General features: G+C 36.5%; 1 protein-coding gene across 5 annotated transcripts in view; it reads left to right on the top strand.

The window, feature by feature from the left end:
* The window catches only part of Nsmce2 (NSE2 SUMO ligase component of SMC5/6 complex), a 223,133-nt gene that overhangs the window by 6,809 nt on the left and 195,132 nt on the right, over positions 1 to 21,192 (top strand). For all 5 annotated transcript variants that reach the window (XM_026407137.2, XM_026407134.2, XM_026407144.2 and 2 more), the window contains exon 2: positions 1,158 to 1,328. In XM_026407137.2, coding sequence (XP_026262922.1) covers positions 1,172 to 1,328 — 157 coding nt within the window. In that variant the 5' untranslated portion in view covers positions 1,158 to 1,171. The remainder of the gene's footprint in view (positions 1 to 1,157; positions 1,329 to 21,192) is intronic.

The raw sequence follows: 21,192 nt of genomic DNA, 5'->3' as shown, positions 1-21,192 counted from the left end.
AGCAACTGGGCAGGGGAGGCAGGTCAGAAAGTGCACCAGGAAGGAGGGATGATGAACTGTGCCAGATGCTATTGATTGATAGGTCAAAGGAGATAGGGACTGTAGTAGTGACCTTTGTAAGAACAGTTGCATCTGAGTGGTTGGGGTGGAGTCTGAATTCATGATTCCAGGAAAATGTCTTTCTGTTACCATACAGCCCTTAGGAACAGCCAGCCTCCCAGCCTAGTAAGCCTCTGTGGGTTTTACTTTTCTAATTGGTTTCAGTTTATTGAATTTCAGATGATTTTTGAATTAAGCAAACATGTCTTTCTGTAGGCACTTTACATAAAGAAGTCCAAAGCTTAAAGTTTGGTTGGTTGAAGGTAGAGTTTTAGGGAGTTTAATAACTGAATCTGCTAAAATGGATGAATTAACAGAAGATGAGAAGTCTACACAGAAATTTTGCTTTTATTGAATCTTGGGGTCTCCCAAGTTTATAGATGTGCTAGAACTTGGAGAAGCTGTCAGGTAATTTTTACAGTTTTCAGAATTCAAAGTGCAAATATATCTGATAAGTTACAAATTACAGATTTTTGCCAGGTGTGGTGGCGAATGCCTATAATCCCAGCTGCTCTGGAGGCTAAGGCAGGAGGATAGTGAGTTAAAAGCCAGCCTCAGCAATGATGAAGCAACTCAGTGAGACCCAGTCTCTAAATAAAATACAAAATAGGGCTGGGGATGTGGTAGAGTGGTTGAATGCCCCTGAGTTCAATCCTTGGTATCTCCCCACCCCCCAAAATTATAGATTTTCAAAATCCTGCCTTATTAGGCTTTTATTATTATTGTTTTTTTGTTTTAGAAAAATGCATCATGGGTAACCTGTTTTATGTTTTAGGCTGTTACTGAATTCTTCAGAGAATCAAAGAATCTTTTAGAAGAGGGTATTCTACCTGCTTTAAAAAATGAAGACAGTTACCTCATCCTGTGTTGTGTGCATCGGTATTTGGTGGCCCAGATGATGGCACGATGCTCTCGTGTCCTCTCAGGGGACACTGAATGGAGATAATAGTATGGCACCTGGATATTGGATGTAGTCATATGATTATTTACAACTTTCCTATTTTCATATATGGTTATTTTTCTAACATACAACTCTTGTTACTCTGTTTAAAATTTAGGTAATAATTCCAAGATGCCAGGACGTTCCAGTTCAAGTTCAGGTTCAACTGGTTTCATATCCTTCAGTGGTGTAGAGTCTGCTCTCTCTTCCTTAAAAACCTTCCAATCCTGTATCAGCTCCGGAATGGACACAGTGTCTAGTGTGGCTTTGGATCTTGTGGAAACTCAGAGTAAGTAAAACTTAAAGCTCATTTCTTTTTTTTTCAGGTGCTGAGTATGTGCTAAGCAAGTGCTCTGCAAATGAGCTAAATCCCTAACCCCTAAAGCTTGTTTTTTTATATCTACTTTAAGGAAACATTGTGTGGTAGCATTACTCTAAGGATGTCTTTTGAATATTCTTGGGACAGTCATTTAGTCCCTCTGTACATCTGTTTTTATACCTTGTTCTGTACATCACATGCCAGTGTACTGAGGGTGAACTAGACTGATTCATTCCTGTGTATTCACGTGGTTGTGCTTCATTAGAGACTACACTAGAAATAGATGGTCAAAGACATGAAAGCTTCTGATCTCAGGGGACATGCAGTTCCCAAAGATTGTGACATTCATGAACTCTAAGGTCTGTAAATGGGTTGTGTTACTGTTCTTTTCCAGATTGTCCATTCTTGATTATCCAACAGATGGACTAAGGTAATGCTAGGGATACCAGCGAAGGAAGCTCTCTGCAAAATGAGAGAAGTTCAACTTTGATGGACTTTACCCTCTTTTTTTTTTTTTTAATTAGAAAATCTAGAAATACATTGCCTACTTTCTTTGGATTAGAGTTGTTTATTTTATATGACATATGGAGGGGAGCAACATAATCTTTTTGTTCTTAATGACATTCACTGGTTTTGAGCAACTGGTGATGTGCCTTGGTGTGATTGTCTTTGTTTATCTTGTCTGATGTTCTTTGAGTTTTGTGGATCTGTGGACCTTATCATTTACACCAAATTTTGGGAGCCTTTCTGCTATTGTTTCTTCAAGGATTTTTCCTGTCTCTCCCATTATTCCTAGGATTCCAGTAATGTATGTGTTAGGCTATTTGATATTGTCTTATAAATCAGTGGGGCTTAGTTTGTTTATTTTTTCAATCCTTTTCCTCTGTGGTTTCAATTTGAATAATTTGTTTTCTTTTTGTGGTTTGGTGCTGGGGATTGAATCCAGGGCCTTTTGCATGCCAGGCAAAAACTATACCACTGGACTACATCCTGGTCCCTCAATTTGATTAGTTTTTATTACTATCTTCCAGTTCATTCCTCTTCTGCAGTGTCTAATCTGTTAATTCTATCCAGTGGATTTTTAATTTCAGATTTTTAATTTCTTTCAGTTGTTGAAGACATAATAAAGAATTAAATGGAAACTCTTTTCCCTTTCTATTTCTGTCATGCTTATGTTTTCTTCTGCATTCTTGAATACATGAAGTCTGTTTATAATACTGTTTTAGCATTTTTGCCAGCTAATTCTGTCTATAGCTGCCTCATCCTAAGGACATTGTGAGTATGTATGTTAAAGACTATGAATTTTTTTTTAAATAAAAATGAATACGGTTTTTACTGGCTTTAAAAGCAGGACTATGAACTGTTCATTCAAATAAACTCTCCAGGTTTCAGTTGTTTTCCCATTTTCAGTAATTACAGTATCATTTTGCTGTTGTCCCACTGTCTGCAAGCAGTTGTTTATGGCAGTGGACTAGTCCCATGCTCATGGCTAATAGCAGAAGTCACCATTTGTTTGATGTGTGGCCATTATAAGTTTTAATTCTGCCTCGCCTGATTTGGTGGTAATGGATATTTGGCTTTGGTAGGTAGGCCTGGATAAAAGTGATAATAAGATCTTAAGCCATAAGAAAGAAGAACTAGGGCACATACTCCTTGGGAATTGTATTAGTTTCTTTTCAGAATTTACATTGAAAATGTGTAGGTGTTTTAGCAACAGTTTTGTATTTGTTTTATTTGATTTCAAATAAGAAGTATATTTTGATATAAAGCACAATATACTTTGTATAATTTTTTAAAATATTTTTCTTTTTAGTTGTAGACAGACACAATATCTTTATTTATTTATTTTTATGTGGTGCTGAGGATCGAACCAAGTGCCTCACACATGAGAGGCAGGCACTCTACCATTGAGTTACAGCTACAGCTCTACTTTGTATAATTTAAAAATAAAAATGAGCACAATTTTTCCAAAAAGTTTGTATTCTCAAGCAGGCCTCTGCAGTTACTCTATAAAGAACTGCATAGCAAATATTTTCAAAGAGTTGTGAGCCATGTAGTCTCATAAACTTCTGCAATTCTGCTGTTGTAGTGCCAGAGCCACCATGCATTGTATGTAAATGAGCGGAAATGGCTGTAGTCCAATAAAACTTTATTTATAAAAGCAGCCAGTAGGCCAGATTTGGTTCACAGGCCATAGTTTGCCAACCCCTCCTTTAGAGCCATAGTTATTAAATATGTATTTAAAAAATGGGTTACTTTTTGGGCTGTGGTTGTGGCTTAATGGCAGAGTGCATGCCTTGCACATGTGGGGCCCTGGGTTTGATCCCCACCACCACATAAAAATAAACAAAGATATTGTGTCCATGTATTAGTAAAAAATTTTTTTTAAAAAATGGATTATTTATTTTGATTATTTGGATTAGTGTTGTAACAAATACATGGTTTTTCATTTACCAAGAAAAGCTAATTTAAGGTAAATTGTAAGAAAGTTATATGGGGAAAAATGGGATAAAGAGCTTTGAGAGATGTAGAGTCACCAGGAGCATAGAATACTTGTGAACTGAGTATACATATGCATACATAACAGAGGCATACAAAAATACACATATACACATTTTATTTAATATCATCAGTCAGAATAGTAAGGTAGTCAGTGAATATGTATCCAATGACTGTTCTTTGTATAATTGAGTTCTAGGTCTTAAGAGGACACTATTATTAAATAGTTCTCCCTTCACAGAGCTCACCATCGTAATGGGACATAATAAAATGAAGAACAATGGGAAAACTGAAAAGATGTTACAAGCCTACAAATAATTAATGTCACCACTGATCTCATCAAAAAGTCATAAATTCTCAGATTTATAAGTGTGAACACAAATTCTTCAAAATTTAATTTTTTCTTTAAAAATCTCATTAGCAACAAATATTGTTAGTTGTCTCTGAAGTTAACAGGCTCACTTTATTCATTTTCAAGAAAATGTCTGCCAGATAACCAAGTGTCAGTTTCCAAGCTTTTCTCCTGAGATAGCCATCTTTTTTTGATATGCAGCAGAAATGTTTTATACACACTTCCTATTTTATCATAGAATATTAAAGGATATTTTCTTTTTTTTTTTTAAATATTTATTTATTTTTTAGTTATTGGCGGACACAACATCTTTGTTTGTATATGGTGCTGGAGGATCGAACCCGGGCCGCACGCATGCCAGGCAAGCGCGCTACCGCTTGAGCCACATCCCCAGCCCAAGGATATTTTCTTTATGCTTATGGTTGAGATTTAATAAACTTAATAAGTTGTACTAGTACATTAAGGACATTCTTAAGTGAAATTGGCATCTGTTTTACCACCAGTGAGTGCATGGTGAGGAATACAATTTGGTTTACGCTGAGGCTCCAGCAGTTTTTCTCACAAAACTGCTTTTGTGCCATTGGTATAAATATCCAATATGGCAAAACAAAATGTAACAAAGAAAAATAAGCAAATGATATCTTAAAATTATTATGAAGATAGTTTTGACCTATGGACTCCCTGAAAGGGTCCCAGGGATCATACTCTGAGAACCATTGGCTTATGAAACTAAGTTTTAGTGCTTATAAGCAGGAGGTAGATGACAGAAATTCTCTGCAGAGAGCAAGCCTAGGGCACTCCTCACTGGGATGTTTCAGCAAGAGCTTGTTAGGAGAGCAGTGTGTTAAAGAATCTTGGTTTAATATCATTAAATATTATAAAGCATAATTTATCATTTAAAAAATTTACTCACAAACTGAAGAAAATGTCCTTATGTTCCCAAATGATTTGTTGGTGTGCTTTTCTTCTTCTCAGAATTTCTAAGTGTACATAACAATTCCCAAGAAGGCATATCATAGCCAATTTTAAATTAAATGAGTTTTTAATGGCCAAATTACATAAAAAACCAAACTATAAAAACTCAAATTTTTATAGCAAAAATTAATATTTGACATGACACATTGTCCCATTGTCTTTTATAATTGACATTAAAAATTGTACAAACTTTTGGGGTACCATATGTACATAAATGTGAATACATTGTATAATGTTCTAGTCATGGTAAACATACCTATTTCTTTAGACATTTGTCATTTCTTTGTAGTATAAACATTCAAAATCCTTCTTTCTAGCCTTTTTTGAAAAAAATATATTATCTATATATTATAGATGACTAAATATTACATAATAATTACATTCTCCTGTGTAGTAGAGTACCAAAACCATTCCTCCTGTCTAACTGTGACCTTAGTGCCTGCCAGCTAGCCTTACCTCATCCCACTGTCCCCTCTGCCATCCCATGCAGCCATTCACAGCCCTGGTGATGTAGCGAATTGATTAGGAGGGAAAAAATATGCACATTTATGTGTATATATATATATATATATATATATATACTGTTCTTTCATGTATTGAAAATTTGTATTCATCACCTTTTAGATCTGTTTCCTTTGTTCTCACTTTAGTACCCACCCATCCAAGAAGCACAGTTTTCATATTATGATGGTTAGTTATTAGGGAGTTAGTGCTGGTAGGAAGGAGCTTCAGAGTGAAATGTGAGGCAAGCCTGGACATCTGTGTCCTCAAGCAGGGCTAAACTCTCACATTTGCAGAGGTTAAACATTTAGTTGAGAGAATAGTTGGGATGCATCACCTTATTTTAGGAAAAGGGAGTACTCATTTTACTTTTACATTAAAAAAGTCTTGAAAATTTCTTACTTAATTACTTACTTGATATACCAGCACAAGCCATCTGATATTTTCAAGACTTTTCTCTTAGGAAGATTCACTATGTGAATTTTCACTATGTTGTAGTACATTTCTCCATCTAGAGAACTGTTTCCTTTTATTAGATTCTTGTTAAATCCCTTTGGCCTTTGCCCTGTGCTTTATTTCATAATTACACTATTGGATAGAAGCAGTAATTAGAAGTAGGTGGTTCTAATGGTGGTAGTGGCCACAAAGGCAATGTAAGTAACAATAACTATAAGAAGTCAATTTTTGTGTTTCTTAAATCAATTTTATATATGAAGACAATTTTAAAAGCAAAATATTATTAAACCATTAGATGAAAAAAATTCAAATGGATTGGAAGTATAGTGTTGACTAAAAAGTTAACAATTATCGTTCAAGTTAAGGAGTTATTTATATGATCAAAGTTAGCATTAGGGTTATTTATATTCTCGAAGGGTGCAATGTTGTGAATTGGCTGATTCTAATATTGCAGAAATTCAGGTTATAGACTCTGAAGTGCCCCTGTGTTTGCTGTGGGTCACTGGTGTACCTGTTTCTCTCTGCTAGAGAAGCTATGGGGCCAACCTAGGTGCCCCTCAACAGATGAATGAGGAAGAAGGAAATTGAAATTGCAAATGTAGCACACATGAAACAATGGAGTATTACTCAGTTATGAAAAAGAATGACTTTATGGCATTTTTTGGTAAATGGATGAAATCGGAGACTATCATGCTAAGTCCCCAAAAGTCAAAATTGAATGTTTTCTCTGATATACAGAGGCTAATCCAAAATAAGGGAGGGGGGTGGATTAAAAAAAGAGAAGAAAAAGCATAAAAATGATTAAAACTAAAATGAGAATTATTATACTCTCTCTAGTGCTTAAAGCATAAAGGTAGTTTCTATACGAGGATGTGCAGGGAAAGGAACCCTTGAACTGTACTGTTAGTGGAACTATAAATTAATACAGTCATTACAGAAAGTAGTATGGACATTCTTTAAAAAGTTGAAAACAGAACTTTCCCATATGATCCAGCAGTCCTACTCCTGGGTATATATCCAGAGGAAATGGAATCAACATATCGAAGGGACATCTGCATTCTCATGTTCATTATAGCATTATTCACAATAGCCAAGATATGGAATCAACCTAAGTTTCCACCAATGCATGAATGGCTAAAGAAAATGTGGTACACACCCCCACCACCCCCACACACAGTAGATTAGTTTAACCTTTTATAAAAAGGAAATCCTATTATTTGTAACAACATGGATGAACCTAGAGAATGTCACATTAAGTGAAATAAGCCAGGCACAGGACAAATGTCACATGATTTCCCTTATGTGTGGAATCTTAAAAAGCCAAAAAACCCAAAACTCAAAATTAGAGAGTAGAATAGTGGTTACAAGGGGCTGGGATAAGGAGAATAGGGGATGGTAGAAATATTGGTCAAAGGATAGAAAACTTCAGTTAGACAGCGTAAGTAAGCTTAAGAGATCTGTTGTACATGGTGACTATAGTTAATAAGGTATCATATACTTGAAAATTGCTAAAAGAGTAAGTATTAAGTGTTATCACAAATAACTGTAAATATTTGAGGTAATAGGTATTTTCATTAGCTTGATTTAGCCATTCCACAATGTAAATCTATTTCAAAACATGTTGTACACCATAAGTGTGTGTGTGTGTGTATGCATATATATATTCTGTTAATAATGGAAATACATTAAGCCAGGCATGCTTATGCATGCCTGCAATCCCAGCAATTTGGGAGGCTGAGGCAGGAGTTTGAGGCCAGCCTGGTCAACTTAGTTTACACACTTAAAAAAAAGAATTAAAAAGTGAATATTGATATATTAACAATATGTGGGGATAATTCCTAAAGAATATTAAAAGTTTAGCTCTAAAAAAAACTCGGTTCTTTCTTGCCAATATCTTCATGTTTCCCAGGATAATGTTTGTTTTTCATTGTTGTAGCATCTTTGTAGATTTTGTAGTTGATTGGGTAAAAGAGCTTCTGAAGAGAAATTTTTGGAGGAGGAATTTGAAGTGTGTTAATAAAAAGAATCACAAGGAAAATTTTTGCATGAGTTGGGGTGGGACCTCAGCATAATAAAGTGTAAACCAATCTTTTAATATCAGTTTAGGCCTGCAAAAAGATCTGTGAGAGTAAAATTCATATTATTTTTCCTCATCACCTCTTCTTTCTCATCAGCATTTTTCCATGTTCATGTTGATAATCTGTTAATATTGCCTTAGTGGGGAAAGGAACCTTAGTGGTTAGAAAATCAGGTGCTTTGCCCTCTAGTTCTTTCCTCAGAGAATGGAGCTTTTCAGAATGAGTGAGGTTCACAGACTGGGTTGGGCAGAGAGCAGAGGTGTGAGCTAGTAACAGCAGTATGGCTGCTCCCCTTTGAATTTTACAGGGTTCTCCTCCCTATGGTTCTACACCAAAACAAGTAAATTCCCTCAGTTATTAAGATTAAATCTGATGAGATTTGGACTTGTTTTCAGATTGTATGCTCAAATAATTACCTATAAATACATGATTTGAATATCTGGGCACAAATGTTTTGCCTGTCATGTTTAAGCCCTTAGAATTAAGAATTAGGCCGGGCACAGTAGCGCACACCTGGAATCCCACCAGTTCTGAAGGCAGAGGCAGGAGGCTCAAAACCAGCCTCAGCAATTTAGTGAACTGCTAAGCAACTCAGTGAGACACTGTCTATAAATAAAATACATAATAGGGCTGGGGATGTGGCTCAGGGGTTGAGTGCCCCTGAGTTCAATCCCCAGAATAAAAAATAAAAATAATAATAAGAATTAGAACTTGCCCCTCTTCCCACTGCTCTCAGAAGTTCTAACCTCCTTTCCTGTTTTATTTTTATTCCTGCTAATTTTATTACCTCACTTTCTAACATACTATGAAATCGGCTTATGAATTTCGGTTATTGCTTGTCTCTGTTCTGAATGTAAGCCCCATGGAAATAGGGCTCCTTCCATCATTCCCCCTACCCTCTGCCATGGTGCTGAGGATGGATCCCAGGGACTCTTGCTTGCTAAGCAAGTGCTCTACCACTGAGCCACATCCCCAGTCTGACAGCAGAACTTCCTATCAGGTGCCCCTGCCACCTGCTATTGCCTATATGTACCTGATAAATAGTAAGCATTCATGAAATAGATTAATATGCTTAAAATTTATAGTAAAAATGACTATGAATTTTTTTCCTTTAATTGATTGTCTTGGTCATTCATATAAACACATCCATATCCACAGATCATGTATATGCTCCATCCAGGTATGTATCCTATTAACAGCCATAAATGCATAGCTATATGTGTGTGTGTGTGTGTGTGTGTGTGTGTTGGGGGGACCTCAACACAATGAAGTGTTTACACACACACACATACACACATAAAGGGGCCATTTGTCTTCCTGGGGTCCTTTGGCAATACTGAGACATTTTGGATGTCATAGCTTGGGGGTGTGGTATATGTGTGCTGCTGCCCTCTTCTGGTCTGCAGGAGTTGAGATGCTACTAAGCATACTATGCCTAGCTTAGCTCTAGCACAATCAAAAACTATCAGCTGGGCTGGGGACATGGCTCAAGTGGTAGTGCACTTGCCTAGCATGCATGAGGCACTTGGTTAATTCTCAGCACCACATAAAAAAATAAAATAAAGATATGTGTCCACCTAAAACTAAAAAATAAATATTAAAAAAAGAACTATCAGCTTACAGTGTAAATAGTGTTGATGTTGAGGAACTCTCAGGTACACATGTATACTCATATAAATACATATCAATTAAATTTGATTGAAATTTAATTTCTGCTTGGAATTTTTGAAATTTGGAAAGTGAAAAGCATGGACAATACTTTAGGTAAATAATACTTGGGTTTTTACTATTTTGCATGCTGGAAATTAAGACTTCTCCCGATATATATATATATATATATATAGTTAGGGTTAGGGATATATATATATATATATATATATATATATATATATATTTTTTTTTTTTAGGTACTGGGGATTGAACCCATGGGGCATTTAACAACTGAGCCACATCCCCAGCCCTTTTTGTTTTTAAAATTATTTTTAGTTGTTAATGGACCTTTATTTTTATTTATATGTGGTGCTGAGAATTGAATCCAGTGCCTCATACATTCATACATGCTGGGCAAGCGCCTACCTGGACTGTAGGTACTTGAGGGTAGGTAGGCTCCATGTATAGTCATCCACAACCCCCTACTGTCAGAGGTTCTCTGTACTGCTTATTGAGCAAATCATTTAAGTCAAAGAATTAAGGTACTTGGGCCTTGGGATCTAGAGGCCATGGTAGGAGTACTGACCTCACTTGTGGAAATGGAAAAACATCACCAATCAGCTCCCTGACAAAAGGAGAGTTGGAATTAACAGCATATCACTGTACATATCTCACACTGGAGCAGATTTGCATTTATTAAAGAGATGTTTGGCAAAAAGCTCTGAAGATTATAAAGCCTATAGACTGGAGGAGCTTCAGGGTCATTCAGCCATTTATGAAGTGGTGAAGTAAGGGAAGAAAAGGGAGGCCCATGCTGTTTACTGAAAGGGGTAAACATTCTTATCTTCCCTCCAAACTGCAGACAGGGATTTGAATTTGGACTCAGTTCTTCTGACTCCAGCTCCAGGATCTTTCCTTTCTGATGGCAGTAATCCTTGACAGCTGTTAGCAATGTCCCAGGCATTTGTTTGCATCAGCATTTTCTCTACTTCTTATTGTAATTGTATGAAATTTGTACTGTTACTTGCATTTTACAAGTGAGAAAACTTAAAAAGTTAATTTTTTTACCAAGATCACAGAGCTAACTAATGACAGAGCATTTGAACTGGTAAAGCCATATAAATATGCCCGTACACTACATAACAGATCCTTCTGTGTAATGACAATACAATGAGATTTTTTTCTTGTGTTTAAAAGTTATTATTCTCATTTATGTTTTACCTGATACATCTTTCTGTGGCTTATTTTCACTGACTCACTTGTGTGTAGACAAAGGTTCAAAAAGAAAAGATGAATTTTGTTGGAAACTCACCAAACTGTGAGTAGCTTCTGCAATGTTAGAATTAACTACTTGGTTTCTCTGTGTATGTGGGTTTGTGGACGTTTATATTTCGAAAGGCCAAAAATAGGTATCAATGAATAGAGTGAGTCTTTGAAATTCATTTGTATGCTTATGTCATCCATGGTAATTACTGTGTTACCTGTCATATTTGAGTCTTTGGTTTGCAAGCCTAGCTTTTTGGAGTTGATTTTTTTTTTCTTCTCCTAAGTGGTGTTCATAGTTTGAGCCACAGAGAAAGGAATGGTGCTTAATTATGACCAAGGGTTCCTGTCGTGCTGGGGATGTATCTCCTGATGCAATTTCTAAATTTTAAGAATGTATCTCTTTAATTGTGAATAAACAGGTACTTATAAAAAGTACCTGTTTCACTCTTTCATTCTCACCAGGGAATGGCATAATAGCAAGTTGAATTTACACCAATACAAGCATCTGAATACATTGTGGGAGTTCTTTACTGAACTCTGGTTGTTTAGAGTACCTATTTAAGGTGATCAGGTTCTCCTCAAACATCTAAATGGAAAAGAAACAGTATAGCAAGACTTCATCAGATCTGCTCTTCACTTAATGACTTTGTAACATAGTTGTACAGAGCAGAAGTGTATAGTGGACTTGCCTGATGTCTGTTGTGATTAGGGTAGATGACCCTTAATTTTAAAAATATTTGACCTCCTTGGCTTTTCCCATGCCCCTAACTAGGCATCTCTCCCTTTTAAGATAAGGTAATATGCCATATCCTGATATGAATTAACATGCTTTCTTGGTTCTATGGGGGCGTTTTGTATTTAAACATTTTTGTTTATTGTGTATGTTTTGTGTATATTTTGTTTTTATTTTGATTTTTGATTAAGGTATCTGGTCCCCCTTTTGAATAGGTCTTCTGAGGACAAACACCTAAGGTGCTCATTGGATGTGTTCAGAGGTTGGGACTCATTAGATGTTGATCAGGTGTTAATCCAGGTATAAATGTGGCAGTAGATATCTTTAAGACTGTTCCTTAAATAAAAATATTTTGATCCTGATATAGACATATAAATTACTTTGTTAATTTCTAAACTTATTTTTTGAAGACTTAATATTTTTGTACTTATTTTTTTTACACTCAATTTTTATTTAAGAATCATCCAAGCCAGTAGTTCTTAAACTTGTGGGTGCCTCAGAATCACTTAGAGGGCTGATTAAAATGTAGGTTTCTGGACCCTATCTACTTCTAGAGTCTCAGTGTGGGGGCTGGGGATATAGCTCAGTTGGTATGTAAGATCAGATGAGGCTGGCAGCGACCAAAGGAGGCAGATTTAAAAAGGCCACCAAACGAGGCTTTATTTAGACTCACTCCCGGGTGGAACTTTATCAGACCGATCAACTCCATCAAACCCGAAATCAGACGAGATCAGACCGAAGTGGTCAGGAGAAGGATTTGAGAAACTGCACAGAAGCTTGATAGGACTGGACTTTTATGGGGCTTAAGGGAAGGGAAGGACATGGGACAGGAAAAGGTGTTTTTAGAGTCCCTTGTCCCCTTGGAGTTGGACAGGGGAGTTGGCTGAATGCCAGGACTGGCCAGGGGTCCTGCTGATTGACAGGCATTTCTGTGGATGCCTGATTGATGTTTGCCTTGTTCTAAGTCACCACCACTGACCTAACATGGTAGAGTGCTTGCCTGGAATGCACAGGCCCTAGGTTCAATCCCTAGAAACACACATGCACACACACACACACACACACACACACACACACACACACACACACAAACTCAGTGGGTCTGGATGAGGCCAAGAATTCGCATTTCTAGCAGATTCCCAGATGATGCGGTTGATCCAGGAACCCTGCTTGAGAACCTTTCCTTGTCTCTCATATGGCAGGAAACATGCCACTAGATGGCATCAGAACACTTCATATGGGTACTCATTGGTCTTAATGACCATCACAGAGTTTAGGATTATGTAAAAGATACAGCTAAATTATTGCAATTTAGTAGTGTGAGGCCTGAATTACTGTACATTTGTAAAAAGCAAAATGTTTGGATCCTGTCAGATCAGAGGAACTATAGGACTTTTAAGATTATGACCTTTCAAAGTGGTCTCATCCAGGATTATTACTGTTACTTCTCTGCTGGCTTTGTTATCCAAAATTATTCTGTTTTATTTACCAGGGATTGATATAGGCCCTGTTACAAAATAGAAATATACATATCATATGAATTATAAGTACAAATAGTATTTATTATTCCAAGTTAATGTATCTTAATTTTGTTGTTGTATTTAAAATCACTTTAAAAGGATTTATACATATTGCTCATATAAATATCTTGTCCTTTTGTCCTATCAGTGGGCCAGCTGTGTTTGAGACAGTGTTAGAATGTTGAGAAGTGTGATGCTGGGGTTGTGGCTCAATAGCAGAATGCTTGCCTAGCATGTGTGAGGTGCTTGGATTTGATTCCCCGCATCACATATAAATAAATAAAATAAAGGTCCATTGGCACTAAAAAAATAATTTTAAAAAAGAATGTTGAGAAGTGTGAAATGTGCTTTCTTTTCCTCTTGGCTTCCTTAGCCAGAAGGTGGAGCAGTTTCTTTTTTAAGAACTATTGAGAAGAAAGTTTTGGCTGCTGCTTTCCACCACCCCTGGCGCCCCGCTTACTGTGAAGTCTTACTCCATACATTTTCATCCATTCCAACACCTCCAGATTTTCCTTCTTCCCTGACTCTAGTGGTCTGAACATTGGCATGCTTTCTCCACATGATGGGAGTGTGGAAATAATTGCTTGCTGATTCTCCAGTTTGCTGAGCTCTCCCGTTCACATTTAGGATATCACTTTTTGAAATACTTAATGAGTCACTTTTTGGTTTTTAAAACAGAGTATGCATGGTATCTGAGTACCATCTGGGTTTTTCTAGACTCTTGGAGGTAATCTTTTTTGTTGGTTCTGCTTTTTTATCTTTGGAGTAGAGGCTTGGGTTTGGTTTCAGTGACCTAACAGGGTATGAAAATGACTACTACAGAAAATAAATAGGAGTTACACAGTCAGATTTGAAAAATGGACTAGCAATATGGCAATAATTGAGACTAGCTTAATGCTAAGCAGAAGTATCACAGACTTTAGGTCATTTTTGAAAAATCAGGTTCCTTTGGAGAAGACAAAATTTTATGTCTTGTGGTAAAGCAGAATGTTAGGTTCATAGTTAACATAGTGGAAACCAATTTAATTATTCTAAAAATTAGGGGCTAGGGTTGTGGCTCAGAGGTAGAGCACTCGTCTAGCATGCATGAGGCACTGGGTTTGATCCTCAGCACCACATAAAATAAAATAAATATACTGTGTCCACATATAAGTAAAAAATAAATTTAAAAAAAATACTCTGAAAATTATTTTACTATCTAGACTTATTCTTTCTCCATCTTCTTTCTGTGCGTTATAAGTGAAATTATCTATTTGTAATACATATAAAAGGAAAGCATTATTTATATATAGCAGTGCTGTCCAATAAAAATGTTAGCCACCCGTGTAATTAAAAATTTTCTACTTGTCCTCATTACAAAAGGTAAGGAGAATAAATTAATTTTAGTATTTTTTTAAACTTAGTATATCTAAAATATTTCAACATGTAATCAATATTAAAAGTGACTAGTGAGTTATTATCAGAGAAAGGCAAGAAATTGTAGGGGAAGCCAAATCAATTAGTTTGCAACTTTTTAGCAATTTGGTGAGTATTCAAATCAAACTAGTTGGTAAAATGAGATGATCTATTGATTTCTTTTGGACTTGTCGCTTCTCTACCACTATTGTGGTTGGTATTTTAGGTTTTTCCCAAAATGGTTTAGCTAGCTTAAAATGAAAAATGATGTGCTTCTGGGGGATCCTGTTAATATTTGCATCTGTATGAAATGTCATATGTTAATTTGAATCCACATTTACAGCACTTTCATATTTTGTAACTGATGTGGTAAATTAGTTTCTTATGGTATTGGGCAAGCCAGGCAAGGTTAGAACTGGGCTTCAGCAGCCAGCACACTCTAGTTGCTGTAAACAATTAAGCCTGTCAGCAATTGACCTTGGAAATGCTAATTTGCTTGTCCCTGGGTGCTGCCTCAGGCACTGGCTTTCTCTCTGTGGGTGGGAGTTATGAACCTAGTTTGGAGATGAACTGGAGGCATTTGGGGCCAGCTCCAAACAGATGTGCTTCTTGCCTCATTTTTGCATGTGACCAAGTTGCAAGAGGCATAGTCATTGTATGAATTTCTTTTTGAAGACCTTGTAGAATCCAGTGCATATGCCTAGACTAAGGTTGAAAGGAAGGTCTGTTCACTTTTGCATCCGCTCTCCCTCTTCACTAGAGTGCTTATCTGACATAATAATGGTTAACTTAAAAATGATACATAGTCATTTTCATCAGTTTCATAGTGTCTCTTTAATTTATCAAAAGATGAGTTGGTAGCCATCTTTTTTTAAACCCCTTTGTATTTATGACAACTATTGCAGAGTCTGATTTGGAATTAGTTGTAGCTGAATAAGTGAGGAGAAAGAAATGTTGGCTGAAAGAGTTTCATGGGGTGAGAAGTCATGGGCAGTGCCTGTGGCTCAAGGAGGGGAAAATATTTTTAAAAGTCACTTACTTTTCTCCATAACTGGTGGTGGCAGCAGTGGTGGCATTTTCTTGAAAACAGATTTAGCTTTCCTCTACTTGTGGTCGGTCCTTGGACAAGGGCATTTTTTCCCCTTTCCTGTGTAATACTGATTCAAAACATTTATATGGATTTGTTTAGTTTTCATAGTTTTGGGGATTGTTAGCACTTTATGTTAACCAATTATTTATTTGACCTGTGCCCTCAGAAGGCTAATAATTTGCTTTGCAGATAAGACAAATATGTTTACATGCAAAGATAAGAACTACATGGTTATAAGTGACATGTTCACATGAGAAGGTTATGAGACTGTCCCAGACAGGAACCAGTGAACGACCTTTTACTTTATGACCTAACAACTTGATTCTGTATCTAGCACATAAATGTCTTTTGTCTACTCTCCTTAGTGGACAGCCTATTAATAGCCAACACTCAGTATTTTTGTGTGCCTGGTATGTTCTGAATGCTTTATGTGTTTTCATTCATCTAACTTGTACAACAATACTGGAAGTAGATAGGTAACATAATTAACCTTCAGGTCAATTAAAAACAGTATACTCCCCATCAAAAGGAGGTTTTTCTTTTATAACCACAGTAATCTATTTCCAGTATATTAGAAATGTACATTTTTAGTAACTTACTATTTTTTTCAACCCATCATCCTTTTTTTTTTTTAAAGAGAGAGTGAGAGGAGAGAGAGAGAGAGAGAATTTTTAATATTTATTTATTTTTTTTAGTTCTCGGCGGACACAACATCTTTGTTGGTATGTGGTGCTGAGGATCGAACCCGGGCCGCACGCATGCCAGGCGAGCGCGCTACCGCTTGAGCCACATCCCCAGCCCCAACCCATCATCCTTTATAACTTAGCCCTTTTCATTTGCAGTGAGCTCTAAGATAAGTCCTCTTCTCTACTCAGTATTGGCCCACACTGCTGTTTACTAGAGAGATGGCAGAGCTTTACAGAGATCTGCCATCATTCCACCCACAGCGGAGAGTTCCTCGTTAAAGCACTTTGGAGAGTCCACAAATTCTCATGATTGACTTACATGGTTTCTCTACTAAACTTTTAAAAAGGCCTTTTCTAGGTCCATATTTATAAATCTTGATTACCATGAATTGTCTTCATAGATCATCTAACTTTGATCATTTCTCTACCTATGACTGAAGCATTGCCATTTACTTCCCCCAAATGGTAGTTATTAATTTCTATACCCATTTTAAACCACTGAGCATAGTTAATAAGAATGTTCATGATGTCACCAGTTTCCCCCTCCCGACACTGTATATACCACAATGGTGGAGGCTGGGTCTGAATGTCACCAGTATGTGCTCTGTAAACCTCTTGTTACATGACTTGCTCTCCCTGGAATGCCCTCTCCTTGTTGAGTATTTGGAGGGCACCTATTCTTCTTTCAAGTCAAGCTTCAGTGTCATCTTTTTCCTAGACATTCTCCTCTGATCCAAATTATCTCTTGTTTGGTTCCTCTATGTTTACTGTGCATTCATCCATCAAAACAATAGAGCACCTCTTTGCATTCCTTTGTCTTTAAGTCTGAAACTCTACTACTCTACAAAGGGGTTAGAAAAGTCCAGTTAATAATGCCCTGTTTTCCAACCAAGTTTTGACATTGTATTCCATACCGTCTCTATTGGACTACTCTCCTCTGCCACTTTGTTCCAAAGTAGCCAACAGCAATATATATACAAATGGCGTAATTAGTGGGTTGTACTTTACTGATTGATCCCTGGTCCATGTAAATGCCATCCTATGATGATGTCTCTTCTTATATCTGTAAAGCTATGGATGGGTCTAAATTTTACAAAGTCAAAATAGTAAGTGATATCTGGGAATTATGGAGAATATAGCATAAAAATATTATGGAGAAGATAGCAGAAATGGTTTTTGGAATTATATATATTTCACTGTTATGAATTACTGAAAAATCTTTAGAGTCAGATGTTTCTTTTTTATTGATTCTTTTTAGTTATATATAATATTAGGATTCATTTTTACATAAAAGCATGGAATATAATTTATAAAATCAGATACTTCTATATTGAAGTTTATATATTTTGATTACCTCTTTTCCAAAAGCCCTTTATATTTTCTTAGTTCTACAATACTTAATTTTATCTGATAATTATATTTTTACTAGAAATGTATAGATATGAAAATGTCCTTCACAAATGTATAGATCTTATTATAGATCCTTTCTTTCCTATCAGTCCTGTAAAAACATGGTTAGGCATTTGACAGACTAGAAAGCTGAAACTCACAGGGGTTGTGACTTTCCTGAAGTCATGAAGTTTAATTTGATTGAGATAGTAGTCAGAATCAGAATAGCTTCTGTGTTGCCAGACTGAACACGTGTTTGTGTGTGGGCATGTGCTTGAGAGTGCACACTCACAACACACTTGGGTATGCCCTTTGTGTGTTAATATGTCCTCTGCAGTACCACCTGCTTCGTTTATACAGGTATTGATTAAGTTTAGTGCATTAAGTAAAGAATCCCTCATCGTGGGGTTCAATTTTGCTATAATGAAATTTCAGTAGAGAATTAATTTGGTGTTTATCACCTTATATATTCTTCTTGATGAGGTCTTACTTTTTTTTTTTAGAATTTTTAATATTTATTTTTTAGTTCTCGGCGGACACAACATCTTTGTTGGTATGTGGTGCTGAGGATCGAACCCAGGCCGCACGCATGCCAGGCGAGCGAGCTACCGCTGAGCCACATCTCCAGCCCCAGGTCTTACTTTCTTTAAGCAAGTTTTCTTTTTAATCTCTCCCAGGTAATCACTGTCTCTGATTTTTTTTTTTTATCCATTTGGTGACTTTAAAATTACTTTATTGAGGTATAATTCATATATTATTCACCTGTCTAAATAGTACAATTTTAGAAGTTTTTGAGAATATTCATAGGTATCACCACAGTCAATTTTAGATCATTTTTGTCACTTCAAAAAAAGAAACTCCAGGGGCTTGATGGTAGAGAGTTTGCCTAGCATGCAGGAGGCCGTGGGTTCCATCACTGAGGGGGAAAAAAAAATCCCATGCCTTTTAGTTACACCTTTCTATTCTCCAATTTCCCCAACCCTAAGGGGCCACTGATATGCTTTTATGGTTATAGCTGCCTATTCTGGACATTTCATGTAGATGGATCATAATATGTGGTCTTTTGTAATGGACTTCTTTCCCTCAACTCAGTGTTTTTGAGGTTCATTCATGTTGCAGCACATATTAGTCCTTCATTTCTTGCTATGGCTGAATAATATTCTATTGTAAGGATATAGCACATTTTGTATATCTACTAGATGATGGACATTGGACTGTTGTTATTAATAAATTATTGTTTAGCTATTATTGGCTTTAACATTCATGTACATGCTAGAATCTCATTGTGGTTTTGATTTGTATTTCCCATAAGATTAGTGATTGTTAGGATGGCCTTAGGCCTGAGCCTAAGCAACTCCATTTTAAAAACTCTAGTTTGAAACCTGCAGTCTTACCAGGCACATCTAACAGAGACCTCCAGTATGGCCCTCAGACACAAACAAGTCCCGTCCCCCCCCCCCCAATAAACTCAGAGTGAAGCCTCTGGCAGGCTGTCCTCACCTGGTAAGAGAGAAAGGCGAAAAGATCAGGGTGGGGACCACCAGACCAGATGTTTTAACTGTAGGATAAATGATGTCCCTGAGAAATCTGGTGGTAGCTGATAAGGATTGAAAAGGGGGGGGGGGCAAAAGCCCCAAATTTTAGTATAAATAATGGAGCAAATGAACAGATATTCAACCTGCCGACACTGATGCACACATGCCTGAGAGCCTGATGAGGACCTGGACTGACATCCCAACTCTTCTCATCTGCCTGAAACTCTGTGTTGTTCTCACCGTTCTCAAACTCTACAGCCACATTTTAACCCTGGTGAGAGCCCTTACTTCCCCTTTCCTAGAACCACCTCCTCAGCCAGCTGTCTGTTCCACCCCAGGAGAAGTCTGCCTTGATATGGACCTGATCACCACCGTCTGAGTGAGTGTGCATCTGCTGGACTTAAAGCCTAAGGCTTGAGACTTTTGATGGACACTTGATCTTAGCACGAAGAGGGAATGTCTGTCATGATTAAGTGTTTTTGCAGAGCTTAGAATTAATCTAGAATTGTTTACTGTGAATTGATTATGTCTATTGCAGTGTCTAGCATTAGCCTATAGAGTGAAATTGTATTCAGTGATTTGAGTGAATAAAACATTGGAAAGGGCAGAAGCATGAGGATATTCTTTATTTCTCCCCCTGGATTGCATAAGTTGCACCTTTTGCCCATTGTGACAGCGATGTCAAGTACTTACTGGCCAATAGTATATCTTTTGAAAAATGTCTATTCAGATTCTTTGCCCATTTTAAAATTCAGTTGTACAAATTCTTTATATATTCTACATGTGTCCTTTATAAATATATGACTTACAGATATTTTTCCCCATTGTATATGTTGGATTTTACCATCTTATTAGTGTTGAAGCATAGATGTTTTTAATGAGGTGTGCTTTTTGTTGTTGTTATTTATGTTTTTGATGTCATATCTGAGAATCTCTTTTCAAATAGAAGATCATACATATTAACCCCAATTTTTTGTGAGAGTTTTATAGTTTTAAACACTACATTGAGATTAATTTTTTAAAAATATTTTTTTAGTTATACATGGGCACAATATCTTTTTTTTTTAATTTATTTCTATGTAGTGCTGAGGATCGAACCCAGGATCTCACATGTGCGAGGCGAGCACTCTACCACTGAGCCACAACCCCAGCCCTGAGAGTAATTTTGAATAAATTTTTATATATGGTTTGAGGGATGCGTCCAATTCTATTTTTTTTTACACAAGGCTATCCAGTTGTCTCACTATTTGTTCCCCACTGAAAGACCTTAACTGAGTGTTGAAATCAGCTGGCCATTGACACTGAGTTTGGTTTTAGACTATCCATTCTCTTCCATGAATGGAATTCTGAGTACCTTTCTTTATGTCTGTACCACCACTGCCTTGTTGCAATTACTTTGTAATTAGGCTTTGAAATTGGAAAATCTTAGTCCTCCAAATTTGTTCTTTTTCAAGATTTTTTTTTGGGGTATTCAAGTCCCTTTTGGTTCTATATGTATTTTAGGATCAGCTTATTTTGTACAAAGAAGTCAGCTGGTATTCTGAGGGGATTGCATGAATAGTAGTCAGTTTGGGAGAGTATTATTACCATTCTAACAATATTAAATATTCTGATCCATAACTGTAAAATTTTTTCCCATATATTTAGATGTTCTCTAATTCCTTTAAACAGTGTTTTGTAGTTTTCAGAGTATACATTTTGTACTATTT

This window comes from Urocitellus parryii, chromosome 7, assembly GCF_045843805.1.
Source record: "Urocitellus parryii isolate mUroPar1 chromosome 7, mUroPar1.hap1, whole genome shotgun sequence".
NCBI classification, from domain to species: Eukaryota; Metazoa; Chordata; class Mammalia; order Rodentia; family Sciuridae; genus Urocitellus; species Urocitellus parryii.
This window is presented reverse-complemented; position numbering and strand designations above follow the sequence as displayed.